Source organism: Oncorhynchus kisutch, unplaced genomic scaffold, assembly GCF_002021735.2.
Source record: "Oncorhynchus kisutch isolate 150728-3 unplaced genomic scaffold, Okis_V2 Okis07a-Okis12b_hom, whole genome shotgun sequence".
In the NCBI taxonomy this organism is placed as follows: Eukaryota; Metazoa; Chordata; class Actinopteri; order Salmoniformes; family Salmonidae; genus Oncorhynchus; species Oncorhynchus kisutch.
The window spans coordinates 13,283,310-13,302,145 of record NW_022261984.1 but is presented as its reverse complement, the minus strand read 5'-3'; the positions used below and the strand labels follow the sequence as shown (position 1 = coordinate 13,302,145).

Sequence of the window (18,836 nt, the reverse complement as noted above, 5' to 3'; positions counted from 1 at the left end):
GCTATCAGTAAATGATGTCTGAGTGATGGAGTGTGCCCCTGGCTATCAGTAAATGATGTCTGAGTGATGCAGTGTGCCCCTGGCTATCAGTAAATGATGTCTGAGTGATGGAGTGTGCCCCTGGCTATCAGTAAATGATGTCTGAGTGATGGAGTGTGCCCCTGGCTATCAGTAAATGATGTCTGAGTGATGGAGTGTGCCCCTGGCTATCTGTAAATGATGTCTGAGTGATGGAGTGTGCCCCTGGCTATCAGTAAATGATGTCTGAGTGATGGAGTGTGCCCCTGGCTATCAGTAAATGATGTCTGAGTGATGGAGTGTGCCCCTGGCTATCAGTAAATGATGTCTGAGTGATGGAGTGTGCCCCTGGCTATCAGTAAATGATGTCTGAGTGATGGAGTGTGCCCCTGGCTATCAGTAAATGATGTCTGAGTGATGGAGTGTGCCCCTGGCTATCAGTAAATGATGTCTGAGTGATGGAGTGTGCCCCTGGCTATCAGTAAATGATGTCTGAGTGATGGAGTGTGCCCCTGGCTATCAGTAAATGATGTCTGAGTGATGGAGTGTGCCCCTGGCTATCAGTAAATGATGTCTGAGTGATGGAGTGTGCCCCTGGCTATCAGTAAATGATGTCTGAGTGATGGAGTGTGCCCCTGGCTATCAGTAAATGATGTCTGAGTGATGGAGTGTGCCCCTGGCTATCAGTAAATGATGTCTGAGTGATGGAGTGTGCCCCTGGCTATCAGTAAATGATGTCTGAGTGATGGAGTGTGCCCCTGGCTATCAGTAAATGATGTCTGAGTGATGGAGTGTGCCCCTGGCTATCAGTAAATGATGTCTGAGTGATGGAGTGTGCCCCTGGCTATCAGTAAATGATGTCTGAGTGATGGAGTGTGCCCCTGGCTATCAGTAAATGATGTCTGAGTGATGGAGTGTGCCCCTGGCTATCAGTAAATGATGTCTGAGTGATGGAGTGTGCCCCTGGCTATCAGTAAATGATGTCTGAGTGATGGAGTGTGCCCCTGGCTATCAGTAAATGATGTCTGAGTGATGGAGTGTGCCCCTGGCTATCAGTAAATGATGTCTGAGTGATGGAGTGTGCCCCTGGCTATCAGTAATGATGTCTGAGTGATGGAGTGTGCCCCTGGCTATCAGTAAATGATGTCTGAGTGATGGAGTGTGCCCCTGGCTATCAGTAAATGATGTCTGAGTGATGGAGTGTGCCCCTGGCTATCTGTAAATGATGTCTGAGTGATGGAGTGTGCCCCTGGCTATCAGTAAATGATGTCTGAGTGTTGGAGTGCGCCCCTGGCTATCAGTAAATGATGTCTGAGTGATGGAGTGCGCCCCTGGCTATCAGTAAATGATGTCTGAGTGATGGAGTGTGCCCCTGGCTATCAGTAAATGATGTCTGAGTGATGGAGTGTGCCCCTGGCTATCAGTAAATGATGTCTGAGTGTTGGAGTGCGCCCCTGGCTATCAGTAAATGATGTCTGAGTGTTGGAGTGTGCCCCTGGCTATCAGTAAATGATGTCTGAGTGATGGAGTGTGCCCCTGGCTATCAGTAAATGATGTCTGAGTGATGGAGTGTGCCCCTGGCTATCAGTAAATGATGTCTGAGTGATGGAGTGTGCCCCTGGCTATCAGTAAATGATGTCTGAGTGATGGAGTGTGCCCCTGGCTATCAGTAAATGATGTCTGAGTGATGGAGTGTGCCCCTGGCTATCAGTAAATGATGTCTGAGTGATGGAGTGTGCCCCTGGCTATCAGTAAATGATGTCTGAGTGATGGAGTGTGCCCCTGGCTATCAGTAAATGATGTCTGAGTGATGGAGTGTGCCCCTGGCTATCAGTAAATGATGTCTGAGTGATGGAGTGCGCCCCTGGCTATCAGTAAATGATGTCTGAGTGATGGAGTGTGCCCCTGGCTATCAGTAAATGATGTCTGAGTGATGGAGTGTGCCCCTGGCTATCAGTAAATGATGTCTGAGTGATGGAGTGTGCCCCTGGCTATCAGTAAATGATGTCTGAGTGATGGAGTGTGCCCCTGGCTATCAGTAAATAAACTAGAAAATGGTGCCGTCTGGTTTGCTTAATATAAGGATTTTTAAAATGATTTATACTTTTCCTTTTAATACTTAAGTACATTTCATCAATTCCATGTACTTTTTATACTTAAGTATATTTAAAACCTTGACTTTCACTCAAGTAGTATTTTACTGGGTGACTTTCACTCAGGTAGTATTTTACTGGGTGACTTTCACTCAAGTAGTATTTTACTGGGTGACTTTTACTCAGGTAGTATTTTACTGGGTGACTTTCACTCAAGTAGTATTTTACTGGGTGACTTTCACTCAAGTAGTATTTTACTGGGTGACTTTCACTCAGGTAGTATTTTACTGGGTGACTTTCACTCAAGTAGTATTTTACTGGGTGACTTTCACTCAGGTAGTATTTTACTGGGTGACTTTTACTCAAGTAGTATTTCACTGGGTGACTTTCACTCAAGTAGTATTTTACTGGGTGACTTTTACTCAGGTAGTATTTTACTGGGTGACTTTCACTCAAGTAGTATTTCACTGGGTGACTTTCACTCAAGTAGTATTTTACTGGGTGACTTTCACTCAAGTAGTATTTTACTGGGTGACTTTCACTCAAGTAGTATTTTACTGGGTGACTTTCACTCAAGTGGTATTTTACTGGGTGACTTTCACTCAAGTAGTATTTTACTGGGTGACTTTCACTCAAGTAGTATTTTACTGGGTGACTTTCACTCAAGTAGTATTTTACTGGGTGACTTTCACTCAAGTAGTATTTTACTGGGTGACTTTCACTCAAGTAGTATTTTACTGGGTGACTTTCACTCAAGTAGTATTTTACTGGGTGACTTTCACTTGAGTCATTTTCTATTAAGGTATTTGTACTTTTACTCAAGTATGACAATTGGGTACTTATTCAACCACTGGTTCTCTACTCCCCTCTAGTCTTGGTCAGTGTGGTCTGACAGAGGGTTGCTGTTCAGATCTGGCCTCAGTCCTGAGTTCACCCAACTCACAACTGAAACAACTGGAGCTGAGAGACAATGACCTGCAGGACTCAGGAGTTACACTGCTGTCTGCTGGACTGGTGGATCCAGACTGTAAACTACACACACTGGGGTAAGTACAGCTGTTTCAGTCAGGTCGGTACTGAGCTGAGTAATTCAAATACTCTGAAAATCTGTTTCATTTCAATGTTTGTGTCATGGACACATGTATTGGTGACCTACAAGATGATTGACACCAGTACACCAACCATCAACCTAGACAGCTGTTGTGTGTCTCTCTGTAGGCTGTCTGGCTGTCTGGTCACAGAGGAGGGCTGTGCTGCTCTGTCTTCAGCTCTGAGGTCAAACCCCTCCCACCTGAAAGAGCTGGACCTGAGCTACAATCACCCAGGAGACTCTGCAGGGGGACTGCTTTCAGCTACTCTGGTGGATCCCACATATAAACTGATGAAGCTGAAGTAAGTCAGAATAGATGTCCTGATAGTGTGAGCAGCGGTTGTGTCATATGTAGTGTAGTAGGGTCAGTAACATGAGGACATGATGGTAGAATTAAGGGGAAGTTTACCCAGCAGGCTGAGCACTCCAACACAGCATACATCATCACCACATGAATACTCTTCTTCTGCATCTCTGATATCCTGTTGGAATTGTACTCTGTTCTGTATGCAGTAGGAAGGATACTATACCTGTATGTCTCTAGTAATGAATTGTACTCCGTCCTGTATGCAGTAGGTAGGATAGAATACCTGTATGTCTCTAGTAATGAATTGTACTCTGTTCTGTATGCAGTAGGTAGGATAGAATACCTGTATGTCTCTAGTAATGAATTGTACTCTGTTCTGTATGCAGTAGGTAGGATAGAATACCTGTATGTCTCTAGTAATGAATTGTACTCTGTTCTGTATGCAGTAGGTAGGATAGAATACCTGTATGTCTCTAGTAATGAATTGTAATCCGTTCTGTATGCAGTAGGTAGGATAGAATACCTGTATGTCTCTAGTAATGAATTGTACTCTGTTCTGTAGGTAGGGTAGAATACATGTATGTCTCTAGTAATGAATTGTACTCTGTTCTGTAAGCAGTAGGTAGGATAGTAATGAACTGGGATAGTGCACCAGAACACAACAATGTGGTTTAAATGTTGACTGCTTTATTAGGTCTTTGTCAGTCAATAACCTGTTTCTCCTATAGTGTGGATCATGGTGGAGAGTGCAGGCTGAAATCAGGGCTGAGAAAATGTAAGTCTCTTCAATCCTAATTAACTGCATATTCAGAACTATAGTAACTAATCAATACTTGTTCTGTTCCGACAAAACAACATTTTATATCAAGATGTGGTATGATTAAACTCTCATTTTGTCTACAGATGCCTGTCATCTCACCCTGGACCCAAATACAGCAAACCCACACCTGATACTGTCTGAGGGGAACAGGAAGTTGAAAAGGGTGGTGGAGGACCAGCATTATGAAGACCATCCAGACAGATTTGACTGTCTTTATCAAGTTCTCTGCAGAGAAGGCTTATCTGGGTGTCGTTATTACTGGGAGGTGAAGAGGGATGGTGGCATGGCGGACATTGGTGTGGTGTACAAAGGACTGAAGAGGAAGGAAAGGGGGAGTGACCGTAGGATTGGAGACAATAGGAAGTCTTGGTGTTTAGTCTGTTTTGACAAAGGTTATTTATTTAAACATGATGGAGTCAACAGATCCATCCCTCGTCATGTTTCTAACAGAGTTGGAGTGTATCTGGACTGGCCAGCTGGTACTTTGACCTTCTATAGTGTGTCCTCCTCTGGTACACTGACACACCTTTACACAGAACACACCACGTTCACTGAACCCCTCTATCCTGGGTTTGGGATTTACTCCGCCTTCTCAGTGACCCTGTGTCAGATAGATGACCAACACATTCAGAGGTGAGTAGCAATGTTTCATCATGTGTTTTCCTCTGGAATCCTTTCTATAATTAGATTAGTAGTAGTGGTGTGTATTAATGTGTTCTGTTGGACCTACAGACAGTTAGATTAGTAGTAGTGGTGTGTTCTGTTGGACCTACAGACAGTTAGATTAGTAGTAGTGGTGTGTTTTAATGTGTTCTGTTGGAACACCAGAGACCATGGTGGAGAGAGTTGGATCAAGCCTGGACCTGAGGACACCAGAGACCATGGTGGAGAGAGTTGTATCAAGCCTGGACCTGAGGACACCAGAGACCATGGAGGAGAGAGTTGTATCAAGCCTGGACCTGAGGACACCAGAGACCATGGTGGAGAGAGTTGGATCAAGCCTGGACCTGAGAACACCAGAGACCATGGTGGAGAGAGTTGGATCAAGCCTGGACCTGAGGACACCAGAGACCATGGTGGAGAGAGTTGGATCAAGCCTGGACCTGAGAACACCAGAGACCATGGTGGAGAGAGTTGTATCAAGCCTGGACCTGAGAACACCAGAGACCATGGAGGAGAGAGTTGGATCAAGCCTGGACCTGAGGACACCAGAGACCATGGTGGAGAGAGTTGGATCAAGCCTGGACCTGAGAACACCAGAGACCATGGTGGAGAGAGTTGGATCAAGCCTGGACCTGAGGACACCAGAGACCATGGTGGAGAGAGTTGGATCAAGCCTGTACCTGAGAACACCAGAGACCATGGTGGAGAGAGTTGGATCAAGCCTGGACCTGAGGACACCAGAGACCATGGTGGAGAGAGTTGTATCAAGCCTGGACCTGAGAACACCAGAGACCATGGTGGAGAGAGTTGGATCAAGCCTGGACCTGAGGACACCAGAGACCATGGTGGAGAGAGTTGTATCAAGCCTGGACCTGAGAACACCAGAGACCATGGTGGAGAGAGTTGTATCAAGCCTGGACCTGAGAACACCAGAGACCATGGTGGAGAGAGTTGTATCAAGTCTGGACCTGAGAACACCAGAGACCATGGTGGAGAGAGTTGTATCAAGTCTGGACCTGAGAACACCAGAGACCATGGTGGAGAGAGTTGTATCAAGTCTGGACCTGAGAAAGGTGATTTAACTGATAACTGTTTTTAACTCAAAATAGTTTTAAAGCATTCATTATAGTTTAGTCCCAGACAAGAAGCACAATCATGATCTATTTTGTCAAAACAAACTTAAATGTAGAGTCAGTGATGTGACATAGATGCTCAACGTAAACAGGATAATGGGTCAATTTCTACAACAGCTAAGAGTGTTGGAGCGCTAAACTTCTCCGCTGTTTTGGTCCCATGGCGAACACTCAACCTCTCCGCTGTAAGAGAGTGAAAAGGACCGGTGCACATGGACAGATACTGTGTGAGAGAGAAGTCGGGCATCTTGCTCATCACAATATCTGTGGTGCTGCTCGTACAACATCATTTATCTGACTCTACCTTTAAGCTCTCATCCTAGGATCTACCAGAAATCAGGCCCCCAAACATCTACAAAACATGGACCAGAACGATGTTGTTTCCTGCTTCCACAAACATGAATTAATATAACACTAATGTCAGATTAGGGTATGCTAATGAGTGTACATTTTGAGACTGTTGCTCACTTATATTCATTTTTATAACAAGTTTAATTTAATAATTATTTATTCATTATTACATTGTTCATTTTAAATAACTACTTTTGACTTCAGGGATTCCTCAGAGCTGTAAGACTTGTGACCATGTTAAGGTAAGTCATAATGTCAATTCTTACTTTTACATACCTGCAGGAGTCAGGCACAGTCTCAAAGCCAGGTGTGTACTGATCAACCATTCATACTGGGATAGAGACAGTCCTGTGTTCTGCTTTAGTAATAGAAACACAGTCTCAAAGCCAGGTGTGTACTGACCAACCATTCATACTGGGATATAGACAGTCCTGTGTTCTGCTTTGTAATATAAACACAGTCTCAAAGCCAGGTGTGTACTGACCAACCATTCATACTGGGATATAGACTCCTGTGTTCTGCTTTAGTAATATAAACACAGTCTCAAAGCCAGGTGTGTACTGACCAACCATTCATACTGGGATAGAGACAGTCCTGTGTTCTGCTTTGTAATATAAACACAGTCTCAAAGCCAGGTGTGTACTGACCAACCATTCATACTGGGATATAGACAGTCCTATGTTCTACTTTAGTAATATAAACACAGTCTCAAAGCCAGGTGTGTACTGAGGTGTGTACTGACCAACCATTCATACTGGGATATAGGCAGTCCTGTGTTCTGCTTGTAGTCATGCAGGATTTTAGCTGGTGTCATATTTTGTCTTTAGACAGTTTAATTGATAAATCACCAGCATTCCATGTAACATTGAATAAATACATTAGATGAGTTACTTTGGTTAATTGGCCAGTTTCCCAGACTCAGATTAAGTCTAGTCCTGGACCTTAAAGATCTTTCTATTGAAACTTCCATTGAGCATGCTGTAAGTCCAGCACTAGACTCAATCTGTGTCCAGGAAACAGGCCCCATATGTATTACTGACATGCTTGTCCTTGTTCAGGACTCCACACACTGGCTTCAGATTGAACCCTTGACTTCCACTGTCCAGGGAGTGACAATGTTCAGGTAAAATATCTACTTATAAAATTTCATTCCATTTGCTAGTGTATTTCCCCATTACCTTTGGGAATAGTCTTCTAATCCAACCTCTCCATTTGACCATTGACCCTCTACCATCTTGTTGTTGCCCTCAGACACAGGACACCCAAAGGGAGTTATGAGTGCACAGTGTCTGGGCTCCGCTGGCTGTGTGAGAGAGATGTCATTCTGAAGTATCACTTCAGGAACTGGGAACCCTACAGTCAACTTCTGAAAGACATGCAGTACACACAAGGTGGTCCATTGCTGGACATCACTATGGAGTTAGGTGAACTGGAGGAAGTTCATCTGCCACACTTTGTCTGTTTAGGTAAAACCATGTAGAAATAGTATTCAGAAAGACATTTCCATGTAGCTTTTTTTCAATTAATGAAGGAACTATTCTGGGAGTTTGAGTTTACTGTGATCTGGTACTGCATATTCTTTGTGTTTTAGTTGGATTAATAATACAATATTTGTCTTTCTGTCTCCTTTGTATTGTGTTGTTCAGGGACCAACCCTTCCCTGAGGAATGAGATGAAGATTCTTCATGTAGAGGAACATGGAGTGTCTTTAGAGGAAGTGCATGAGGTCACCAGATTCCATGTTAAGATTCTCCATCCCAAGTTCTCACCTATCGCTCTGATACTGAGATTACTGTCTTGGAACGTAGATGTCCACTGTGAGCTGATGCTCTATCTGACAGTGAAAAGGGAAACATTAATTTCTCGCCTGTACCTGTTCCCCTGGAACCCCGGCCAAATACAGGTGAGGTATCATTATTATAGAGATGACCTTAACTAACCACTGGTGCAGTTTATGTTGACACTCATTAAATTAAGATAAGTGTGTTGCTAGTTTTCTGAATAATGTTTGAATAAGACTGTACATTGACTGGCTGGGTTGTTTCGCAGGCTGTGGAACAACAGGAAAAGTCCTACGGGTCTTCAAGGTTTCTCATCTCCAGACCAGAGCAGTCCTTCAAACTATATAGTTTCTTCAGACTGAACATTCCCTGTTCTACCTCCATCAATCCACAGGTACAGTTTCAGTAGAATGAGAACATGTCTGTCCATTGTTTCAGTAGAATGAGAACATGTCTGTCCATTGTTTCAGTAGAATGAGAACATGTCTGTCCATTGTTTCAGTAGAATGAGAACATGTCGTCTGTCCATTGTTTCAGTAGAATGAGAACATGTCTGTCCATTGTTTCAGTAGAATGAGAACATGTCTATCCATTGTTTCAGTAGAATGAGAACATGTCTATCCATTGTTTCAGTAGAATGAGAACATGTCTGTCCATTGTTTCAGTAGAATGAGAACATGTCTAACCATTGTTTCAGTAGAATGAGAACATGTCTGTCCATTGTTTCAGTAGAATGAGAACATGTCTGTCCATTGTTTCAGTAGAATGAGAACATGTCTGTCCATTGTTTCAGTAGAATGAGAACATGTCTGTCCATTGTTTCAGTAGAATGAGAACATGTCTGTCCATTGTTTCAGTAGAATGAGAACATGTCTGTCCATTGTTTCAGTAGAATGAGAACATGTCTGTCCATTGTTTCAGTAGAATGAGAACATGTCTAACCATTGTTTCAGTAGAATGAGAACATGTCTGACCATTGTTTCAGTAGAATGAGAACATGTCTATCCATTGTTTCAGTAGAATGAGAACATGTCTGTCCATTGTTTCAGTAGAATGAGAACATGTCTGTCCATTGTTTCAGTAGAATGAGAACATGTCTGTCCATTGTTTCAGTAGAATGAGAACATGTCTGTCCATTGTTTCAGTAGAATGAGAACATGTCTGTCCATTGTTTCAGTAGAATGAGAACATGTCTGTCCATTGTTTCAGTAGAATAAGAACATGTCTGTCCATTGCTCTCTCTCTCTCTCTTGCTGTCGCCTTCTCGCTCGCTCTCAATTAAATTCAAATGGCTTTATTGGCATGGGAAACATACGTTTACATTGCTTTGCAATCCCTCTCTCCCTCTCTCTTTTTCTCTCTCTGTCTCCCTCTCTCGCTCCAGAGGATTCATCTCATACAAAGAGACACCACACCAAGCTTTTTCAAGGCGATTGTGAAAATAACAGGGATTGACATTGAGATGGAGTTATTCGGTGATGATGAGAGGACAGCATGGAAAGAGAAAGTATCACGATGTAGGAGCACATGTCAATCATCACTTTGTACTTTAGTACCAGATGCTATTTAGAGTGATATAACCTCATTTTTGTTTATCTTTCAGATGAATACATCTCTGACACCTGTTCAACTAGTAAGTAACCATGAGTTACAATGCATTCAGAAAGTATTCAGACCCCTTGACTCCTGAGCACGTTTTCATCAAGGATCTCTGTACAGTTCTCCGTTCATCTTTCCCTTAATCCTGACTAGTCTCCCAGTCCCTGCCACTGAAAAACATCCCCACAGCATGATGCTGCCACCACTGTCGGGATGGTGCCAAGTTGGTATTCAGGCCAAAGAGTTCAATCTTGGTTTCATCATACCAGAGAATTTTGTGTTTTAGGTGCCTTTTTGCAAACTCTAAGCAGGCTGTCATGTGCCTTTTACTGAGGAGTGGCTTCCGTCTGGCCTCTCTACCATAAAGGCCTGATTGGTGGAGTGCTGCAGAGATGGTTGTCCTTCTGGAAGGTTCTCCCATCTCCACAGAGGAACACTAGAGCTCTGTCAGAGTGACCATCGGGATCTTGGTCACCTTCCCCAGATCTGTGCCTCCACACAATCCTGTCTCGGGGCTCTACGGACAATTCCTTCGACCTCATGGCTTGGTTTTTGCTCTGACATGCACTGTCAACTGAGGGACCTTTATATAGACAGGTGTGTGCCTTTCCAAACATGTCCAATCAATTCAATTTACCACAAGTGGACTCCAAGTTGTAAAAACATCAAGGATGATCAATGGAAACAGGATGCACCGGAGCTGAATTTCGAGTGTCATAGCAAAGGGTCTACGTACTTATGTAAATAAGGTATTTGTTTATTTGTAAACAAGTCTAAAAACCTGTTTTCAATTTCATTATGGGGTATTGTGATGTCATTATGGGGTATTGTGATGTCATTATGGGGTATTGTGTATGTAGATCGATGAGGGGAAAAACACTTAAATCAATTTTATAACAAGTCTGTAACGTAACAAAATGTGGAAAAAGTCAAGGGGTCTGAATACTTTCTGAATGCTCTGTACAAACCAATGGCATGAGGGCCAGTCAACATGGTTTACTGTAGGACCTGGACTAGTCCTGATTATAAAAGACTGTCTTCAAGAACAATGACATCTCCTCCAGGACTTGATGTAGATTAATCTGGTTCTGAATGCCCCAATGACATCTCCTCCAGGACTTGATGTAGATTAGCCTGGTTCTGAATGACCCAATGACATCTCCTCCAGGACTTGATGTAGATTAACCTGGTTCTGAATGTCCCAATGACATCTCCTCCAGGACTTGATGTAGATTAACCTGGTTCTGAATGTCCCAATGACATCTCCTCCAGGACTTGATGTAGATTAGCCTGGTTCTGAAAGCCCCAATGACATCTCCTCCAGGACTTGTAGATTAACCTGGTTCTGAAAGCCCCAATGACATCTCCTCCAGGACTTGATGTAGATTAACCTGGTTCTGAATGTCCCAATGACATCTCCTCCAGGACTTGATGTAGATTAACCTGGTTCTGAATGTCCCAATGACATCTCCTCCAGGACTTGATGTAGATTAACCTGGTTCTGAATGTCCCAATGACATCTCCTCCAGGACTTGATGTAGATTAACCTGGTTCTGAATGACCCAATGACATCTCCTCCAGGACTTGATGTAGATTAACCTGGTTCTGAATGTCCCAATGACATCTCCTCCAGGACTTGATGTAGATTAGCCTGGTTCTGAATGACCCAATGACATCTCCTCCAGGACTTGATGTAGATTAACCTGGTTCTGAATGACCCAATCTGTTTTTCTATGTCTGTGAACCCGGCCTTAAATATGTTCAGTGATGCAGGTCGTCATTGTAAAAAATAAATTTTTGTCAATACTTGTTATTTCAGGTCTCTTTTATTTAAGGAGGAAAGTGTCTGCTTCTAAAATGACTCAAATGTAGTTATTTTGTAACCTGACTGTCTCAGGTGCTGTGTCGGGGGCAGGAGGTCCGGCTGAGAGCAGTCTGACTGGTTCTGCAGAGCAGCAGCTGCGTTCTGTACGGACAGAGTTTGTGAAACGAGTATCAGGACCTGTCCTGAATGAACTGCTGGACAGACTCCTGCAACACACAGTCATCAACCAGGAGGACATGGAGTCAGTGAAGGGGATTGCTGAGAGGGCAGAGAAGGCACGTGACATCATCGATATGGTGTTGAGAAAAGGAACTGAGTCGTGTTCCAGGATGATCAACCTTCTTGGGGAGATGGACCCCAATCTTTGGTCACAGCTTCAGATCAGTGTTGGAGTACCAACCTAATGGTAGAATGGACAGTAACAGTGTTGGGGTACCAACCTAATGGTAGAATGGATAGCAACAGTGTTGGGAGTACCAACCTAATGGTAGAATGGGGACAGTAACACTCCAATTGAACACCATGGGGTGTATTCACTAGGAAACAGACCTGATCCTAGCTCAGGACTCCTACTCAACCAACACTTGTTTTTTTGTTGTTGCAAAACGTTATGCTACGGTGGTCGACTAATAAATACACCCCTGATCTGACTGGGCTGCAATTCTTTGTCAATAAATGTTTGTTTCTGGGTAGTTTACTGTCCATATGCCTCATATATACATGTAACAGTATAACTTTACACCGTCCCCTCGCCCATACCCGGGCGCGAACCAGGGACCCTCTGCAAACATCAACAACAGTCACCCACGAAGCATCGTTACCCATCGCTCCACAAAAGCCGCGGCCCTTGCAGAGCAAGGGGAACCACTACTTCAAGGTCTCAGAGCAAGTGACGTCATCGATTGAATCGCTATTTAGCGCGCGCCGCTAACTAGCTAGCTATTTCACATCCGTAAAACACACACACAGACGTTACGTGATCATTCATCCACACACGTCTGCTAGGATCATAACACACCTGTTCAGAAATACCAGACAAAGAATATAAAAAGGAGTGACCAAGATCCAATCATGGACTGAGATAACAGTTAAACTACACACACACAGGAAACTTGCTTTATATGTGAGGTAACCAATCAGAAAGCTAGTTGATGCCGTATGAACCTAAAGTGGTCTTGGTGATATCAACCCTCCTCCCAGAGAGCTACTGGGTCTGCAGGCTTTTGCTTCAGCCCTGCTCTAACACACCTCATTCTGCCAGTCAAGGTTCTGATTAGACTGATTAGTAGAATCAGGTGTGTTAGAGCAGGGTCGGAGTAAAAGCCTGCACGGCCAGTAGCATCTCTCCAGGAGTAGGTTTGGCCATTCCGTTTTAATTCTACATATTCCTCTATCTCCATGGTAACCCCCTGAGCATGACCCTTGACCTTTACTAATCAGCCAAAGCTGTCCCAAATTGCATCCTATTCCCTATACAGAGCCCTATGGGCCCTGGTCTAAATTAGTGCACTACATAGGGAATAGGGCTCTGGTCTAAAGTAGTGCACTACATAGGGAATAGGGCTCTGGTCTAAAGTAGTGCACTACATAGGGAATAGGGCTCTGGTCTAAAGTAGTTTGGCTGTTCTCTCTACTGATCCACTGTGGTTAGTTTGGCTGTTCTCTCTACTGACCCACTGTGGTTAGTTTGGCTGTTCTCTCTACTGACCCACTGTGTTTAGTTTGGCTGTTCTCTCTACTGACCCACTGTGGTTAGTTTGGCTGTTCTCTCTACTGATCCACTGTGGTTAGTTTGGCTATTCTCTCTACTGATCCACTGTGGTTAGTTTGGCTGTTCTCTCTACTGATCCACTGTGGTTAGTTTGGCTGTTCTCTCTACTGACCCACTGTGGTTAGTTTGGCTGTTCTCTCTACTGACCCACCGTGGTTAGTCTGGGTGTTCTCTACCGACCTACTGTGGTTAGTTTGGCTGTTCTCTACCGATCTACTGTGGTTAGTTTGGCTGTTCTCTACCGACCTACTGTGGTTAGTTTGGCTGTTCTCTCTACTGACCCACTGTGGTTAGTTTGGCTGTTCTCTCTACTGACCCACTGTGGTTAGTTTGGCTGTTCTCTCTACTGATCCACTGTGGTTAGTTTGGCTGTTCTCTCTACTGACCCACTGTGGTTAGTTTGGCTGTTCTCTCTACTAATCCACTGTGGTTAGTTTGGCTGTTCTCTCTACTGATCCACTGTGGTTAGTTTGGCTGTTCTCTCTACTGATCCACTGTGGTTAGTTTGGCTGTTCTCTCTACTGATCTACTGTGGTTAGTTTGGCTGTTCTCTCTACTGATCCACTGTGGTTAGTTTGGCTGTTCTCTCTACTGATCCACTGTGGTTAGTTTGGCTGTTCTCTCTACTGATCCACTGTGGTTAGTTTGGCTGTTCTCTCTACTGATCCACTGTGGTTAGTTTGGCTGTTCTCTCTACTGATCCACTGTGGTTAGTTTAGCTGTTCTCTCTACTGATCCACTGTGGTTAGTTTGGCTGTTCTCTCTTCTGATCCACTGTGGTTAGTTTGGCTGTTCTCTCTACTGATCCACTGTGGTTAGTTTGGCTGTTCACTACCGATACTATGACCAGTCAAAAGGCGAATGATGCTGCAAGTTCCACAACTGTTCTACCAATGTTCCATTTGTATTTAACCTTTATTTAACTAGGCAAGTCATTTAAAGAACAAATTATTATTTACAATGACGGCCTACCCCGGCCAAACCCGGACAACGCTGGGCCAATTGTGCGCCGCCCTATGGGACTCCCAATCACGGCCGGATGTGATACAGCCTGGATTCGAACCAGTGACGCCACTTGCGCTGAGATGCAGTGTCTTGGAACACTGCGCCACTCGGGAGCCCAATGACATTCCGTTGGGAGTTCCATAGCTGTTCTAATGATGTTCTGTCAGTTCCATCGCTGTTCTAATGATGTTCTGCCAGTTCCATAGCTGTTCCGTTTGCTAATCCATTGAAGTTCTGTCAATGTTCTATATTAGTTCCATTGAAGTTCTGTAGAAGTTCCGTAGCTAATCCATTGATTGTCACCTCAGCGGTTCCATAGAGGTTCTAGAACAGAGTATAATATCAACTGTTCCAACAGTGTCTCATAGTTCAGGTTGGGGTACAATATAACGGGGGTATAAATCTGAGTAAAGATTGTGCCTCGTGTACAGGGAAGGGCTGTGAAGAGGAGGTCCATCATTGCAGGTCCAAAATTAGGAGTCCAGTTCCACAGTTCTATGGTACCGTTTACACCCTTTCTGAGCTGGGTCTCCCATGATGACCCACAGACCGATGACAGTCAACATGGCCACCCCGGGGGGGTCAAAAGGCCACGTCTCCTCCAACAGATCAGGGGTCGAAGGTTGACATCAGAGAAGGGGAGGGGCTTTAGGGTGTAAACAGGTGTTTTCTGGGTATATAGAGGGGCTAGATAGAGAAGTTAGATAATGTCCAGTAAACACTAAATGGTGTTGTTGTTTTAGGGGTATGGGCCTGGTTAGGGGAGGAAAGAGGAGGCCATTTTGGAGAGGTGACTGGGCCGAGTGAAGAGAGGCACCACGGGAGGATGTGGGTGGGGCCGCGGAGAGCTAGTCCGGTCTGAAAATGGGGATCTTGGGTAGGAACTCTATCAGGATTACCTGAGGGGGGGAGAGAGAGAGAGGTTATTCAAAGTGTGTGTGTGTGTGTGCATTACTCAAGTACTCCGTGTGTGTGTGTGTGTGTGTGTGTGTTCTCACATATTCCATCATGTTGTTGGTTTCACACTTCCTCTTGCTCAGCCTCCAATGCAAACACAGCTGAGAGAGGGAAGGAGAGAGAGAGAGAGAGAGAGAGAGAGAGAGAGAGAGAGGGGGGGGGAGAGAGGGGGGAGAAAGAAAGAGGGGAGGGAGAGAGAGAGGGGGGAGAAAGAAAGAGGGGAGGGAGAGAGAGAGGGGAGGGAGAGAGGAGGGAGGGAAGAGGAGAAAAAGAGAGGGAGAGGTCAGTCAAACTTAACTACCTCTCCTGGCCCTCCTCCCACCCCTACACACCTTGTGGTACAGTCTGCTGTTCTCCCAATCCAACAGCTTCTCCATGGATCTCTGTGTCTGAGGAGGAGAGAGACAGGTAACCTTGAGTATGGTACGCAGAGGGATGGTCTGTGTGGGTATCTCAGTGTGTGTGTGTGTCTCCCACCCTTTTGCTCAGACAGATGACGGGCCAGAGACTGAAGCCCAGTGTACAGCAGCAACAGAGACAGCCACACAGCAGCCAACGCACATTCACTGGCAGCGTCTTCTTCAGACAGCCGTTAACACGGTTTATACTGGCCTTGAACTCCTCTGGCGCCACCTAGAGGACAGACAGGGGAAATACTCAAATCAGGTCATATACATGAAACAAGTAGGGAGAGTGAGCTTGTCTGCGGATGGAATCAAAACACACAAGATTCTGCTGGGGAGACCTGCACACTTTCAACATCTCCAGGAAAGCTAGTTGGCTGTCCTGGGGGGAGTCAATATTACCTGCTAATAAACACATGACTATTACAATGATTTCAGGTGGATCTTTATATTTTAAAGTGGCAAATACAATACTACAAAGTTACAATACTGGAAAAGTGCCATTTGCAAGGTATTCTCTCAGAGTCTGTCGCTAGCTGGAAATGCAGGGTTGCCAGGTATGGTAGTTGTTCCCAACAAGTGGCACCTCAACCCTATCCCAACACAAAAAATATATATACAATCATGATTGATGCACACCTGGCAACCGCCCCTGACCACCTGCACTCGTTAAAACTCTTGAGGGACACACGTCGAAGATGGCAGAGTTACAGAAAATGTGTGTAATTTCCATGACTCACCTTCCCTGTAAGTGCCGATGGGAACTCTGACTCAAACTTGTTACTGAGTCCAAACCTTCGGGGACAAGAACATAAGTAAATGCATTATTTGATGCACACAACAACTAGATAGCCTCATTTCCCTTGAGTGACGTTCTATTTAACTGTTTGACTAAACCACATATGGAAAGTATATTTAGTTAACCAGGTAGTTACGGTGTATATATAGTCATTTTATGGTCCGAACTACATAAACTAGGTCATGTTAGCTCGTTAATAGTTAGTTGCCATGCTAATAGGCGAGCTTCTTGGCCCTGTTATCGTAAATACACCGACCTGATTACGTTAGCTTAGCTTTCCGCTAACAAGCTAGTTAATGCCGTAGTGTAACTTTCGTTATCTAGTTCGCGTTAGTTTATGACAACTAACAGGTGCTTGGGTCTTTCCCCCCCCGAGCCCTGCCGGTTTCTTACACAGTGACGTGGCCAGATCCTCGGACGACCACCGGGTCTGGAGCGTATTTTAACAGCTGTTCCTCCGCGGCCCTCTCCTCGTCCTCCTCTTCCTCCTCCTCCTCCTCCTCCTCGTAGATCTCGTCGAAGTCCTCCATCATCGCACGACTCGGCCTCGCGTTTCCCCGGTGAGGCGCCGGGAGAGACACGGTGCCGTCGTTTGGGGAGTGGGTTCCTTCCCCCGGTTGAAAAACGATTAAAAAAAAGTCAGACAACAACCAAACAACAACTAACAAAAAAAAACTCCGGCAACGACGAAAGCTCGCTAGCTAACTCTGGTTGTGGTCTCCAAAACAGAATATCAACATCCGCCGCAGTGCCCTGAAACCGGAAGGAGAGAGACGTTCTTTCGTCATCGATTCAGGAATTCCACAGAAAGTATTCTGTGTGCAAAATGGCTTTCTATTCTACATATAAATATCTCAACATATTTATCCGTCAGTAGCTAGCTATCGTATGTTCTTGGTTAAGTATGTATGTAGCTATTTGTAATTTATTTATGGTTGCAGTAAAGAACGGACATGTGATTCAGTTGAGATTATTAGGCCTACTTGTTACCATGATGATCACACATGAGCTAAACCTCTTCCTTCTGTCCGTACCACTAAAGTTGTGTCATATGAAACAACCGTATATAGGAAAGCAATTGTTTCCATTTGTTGTAGTTACTGAGCTATGTGGCTTTTATGGCCTCCTGAGAGGCGCAGCGGTCTTATGGCATTGCAGTGGTGTCACTACAGACCCTGGTTCGTTCCCAGGCTATAGGGCGAAGCACAATTGGCCCAGCATCGTCCGGGGTAGGAGAGGGTTTGTCCAGGGGGGTAGGCCGTAATTGTAAATAAGAATTTGTTCTTAACTGTCTTGCCTAGTTAAATAAAGAAAAATATGCATATTATTGATACCATTTGAAAGGAAACACTTTGAAGTTTGTGGAAATTTGAAATTAATGTAGGAGAATATAACACATTAGATCAGGTAAAAGATAATACAAACCAAAAAACATGCGTTTTCTATTTTCTATTTTCTATATTTATTTTATTTTATCATCTTTGAAACCCAAAAGAAAGGCCATAGTCAGATAGTTGTCATTTAGATTTTGGCCACCAGGTGGCAGCAGTGGGTTTCAGACTGATCCAGTGAAGCATTTAATTTACGACACAATATTTTGTATCAGGTCTGCCAGGAGTTTGCCCAAATGTGCCAAATTGGCCAATTGATACATTATCAAGTACATAACTATAGAGAACATACAAAAATGCTATGGTAATAAAACAATTCAAGTTTACACACGCCCAGGAATGTCATAAATGAAGGATAATTAGCTTCCCTACAGAAAAAAACACTAACCTTCACACATCTAGATGTCCGAGCGGCGTGGTTGTGGGGCCAGAGACAACAGGGGTTAAAACTGTAGAACCCAGTTCCTACATTTGAATATAAAAAAATTGATTTTATCAAACAAAACCATGCTCCATTTTATCTCGGGAGATCCTCAGGATGACAAATCAGAGCAAGACTACTGCATTGTAAGTACATTATTTACCTTCAGAGGTGAATGTATTAAACCCAGTTGCTTTAATAAGTGTTTTGTTGTTGTGCACTCTCCTCAAACAATACCATGGTATTTTTTTTCACTGTAATAGCTACTGTAAATTGGACATTGCAGGTGGATTAACTAGAATTTAAGCTATATATAAGACATGTCAATGTCCCGGAAAGTTGGCTGTTACTTTCTTCATTCTAGTCCCATTAGGGCCAGTTTAGGGACACTGATCCCATAGAGGTGAA

General features: G+C 44.2%; 2 protein-coding genes across 5 annotated transcripts; one reads left to right on the top strand and one right to left on the bottom strand.

The window, feature by feature from the left end:
* The first annotated feature begins 4,849 nt into the window (after positions 1-4,849).
* On the top strand, positions 4,850-12,330 carry LOC116360113 (nacht, lrr and pyd domains-containing protein 1b-like). 4 transcript variants are annotated; one of them, XM_031814755.1, is made up of 9 exons: positions 4,852-4,961; positions 6,680-6,717; positions 7,534-7,598; positions 7,727-7,941; positions 8,122-8,378; positions 8,525-8,650; positions 9,641-9,773; positions 9,860-9,889; positions 11,753-12,330. In XM_031814755.1, the coding sequence occupies exons 1-9, from the start codon at positions 4,943-4,945 to the stop codon at positions 12,082-12,084; spliced, it is 1,215 nt and encodes a 404-aa protein (XP_031670615.1). In that variant the 5' UTR covers positions 4,852-4,942; the 3' UTR covers positions 12,085-12,330. The 4 variants fall into 4 exon arrangements, with proteins under 4 accessions (XP_031670618.1, XP_031670615.1, XP_031670616.1 ...); XM_031814759.1 differs by lacking the exon at positions 4,852-4,961 and adding an exon at positions 5,942-6,064; XM_031814758.1 differs by lacking the exon at positions 9,641-9,773 and having other exon boundaries at positions 4,850-4,961; positions 11,728-12,330.
* LOC109878779 (cysteine-rich hydrophobic domain-containing protein 2) lies at positions 7,286-17,378 on the bottom strand. The gene is made up of 6 exons (XM_020470985.2): positions 17,010-17,378; positions 16,558-16,612; positions 15,891-16,046; positions 15,746-15,802; positions 15,455-15,514; positions 7,286-15,355 (listed from the first exon to the last, which is right to left on the bottom strand). The coding sequence occupies exons 1-6, from the start codon at positions 17,147-17,149 to the stop codon at positions 15,305-15,307; spliced, it is 519 nt and encodes a 172-aa protein (XP_020326574.1). The 5' UTR covers positions 17,150-17,378; the 3' UTR covers positions 7,286-15,304.
* Between the last annotated feature and the right edge of the window lie 1,458 nt (positions 17,379-18,836).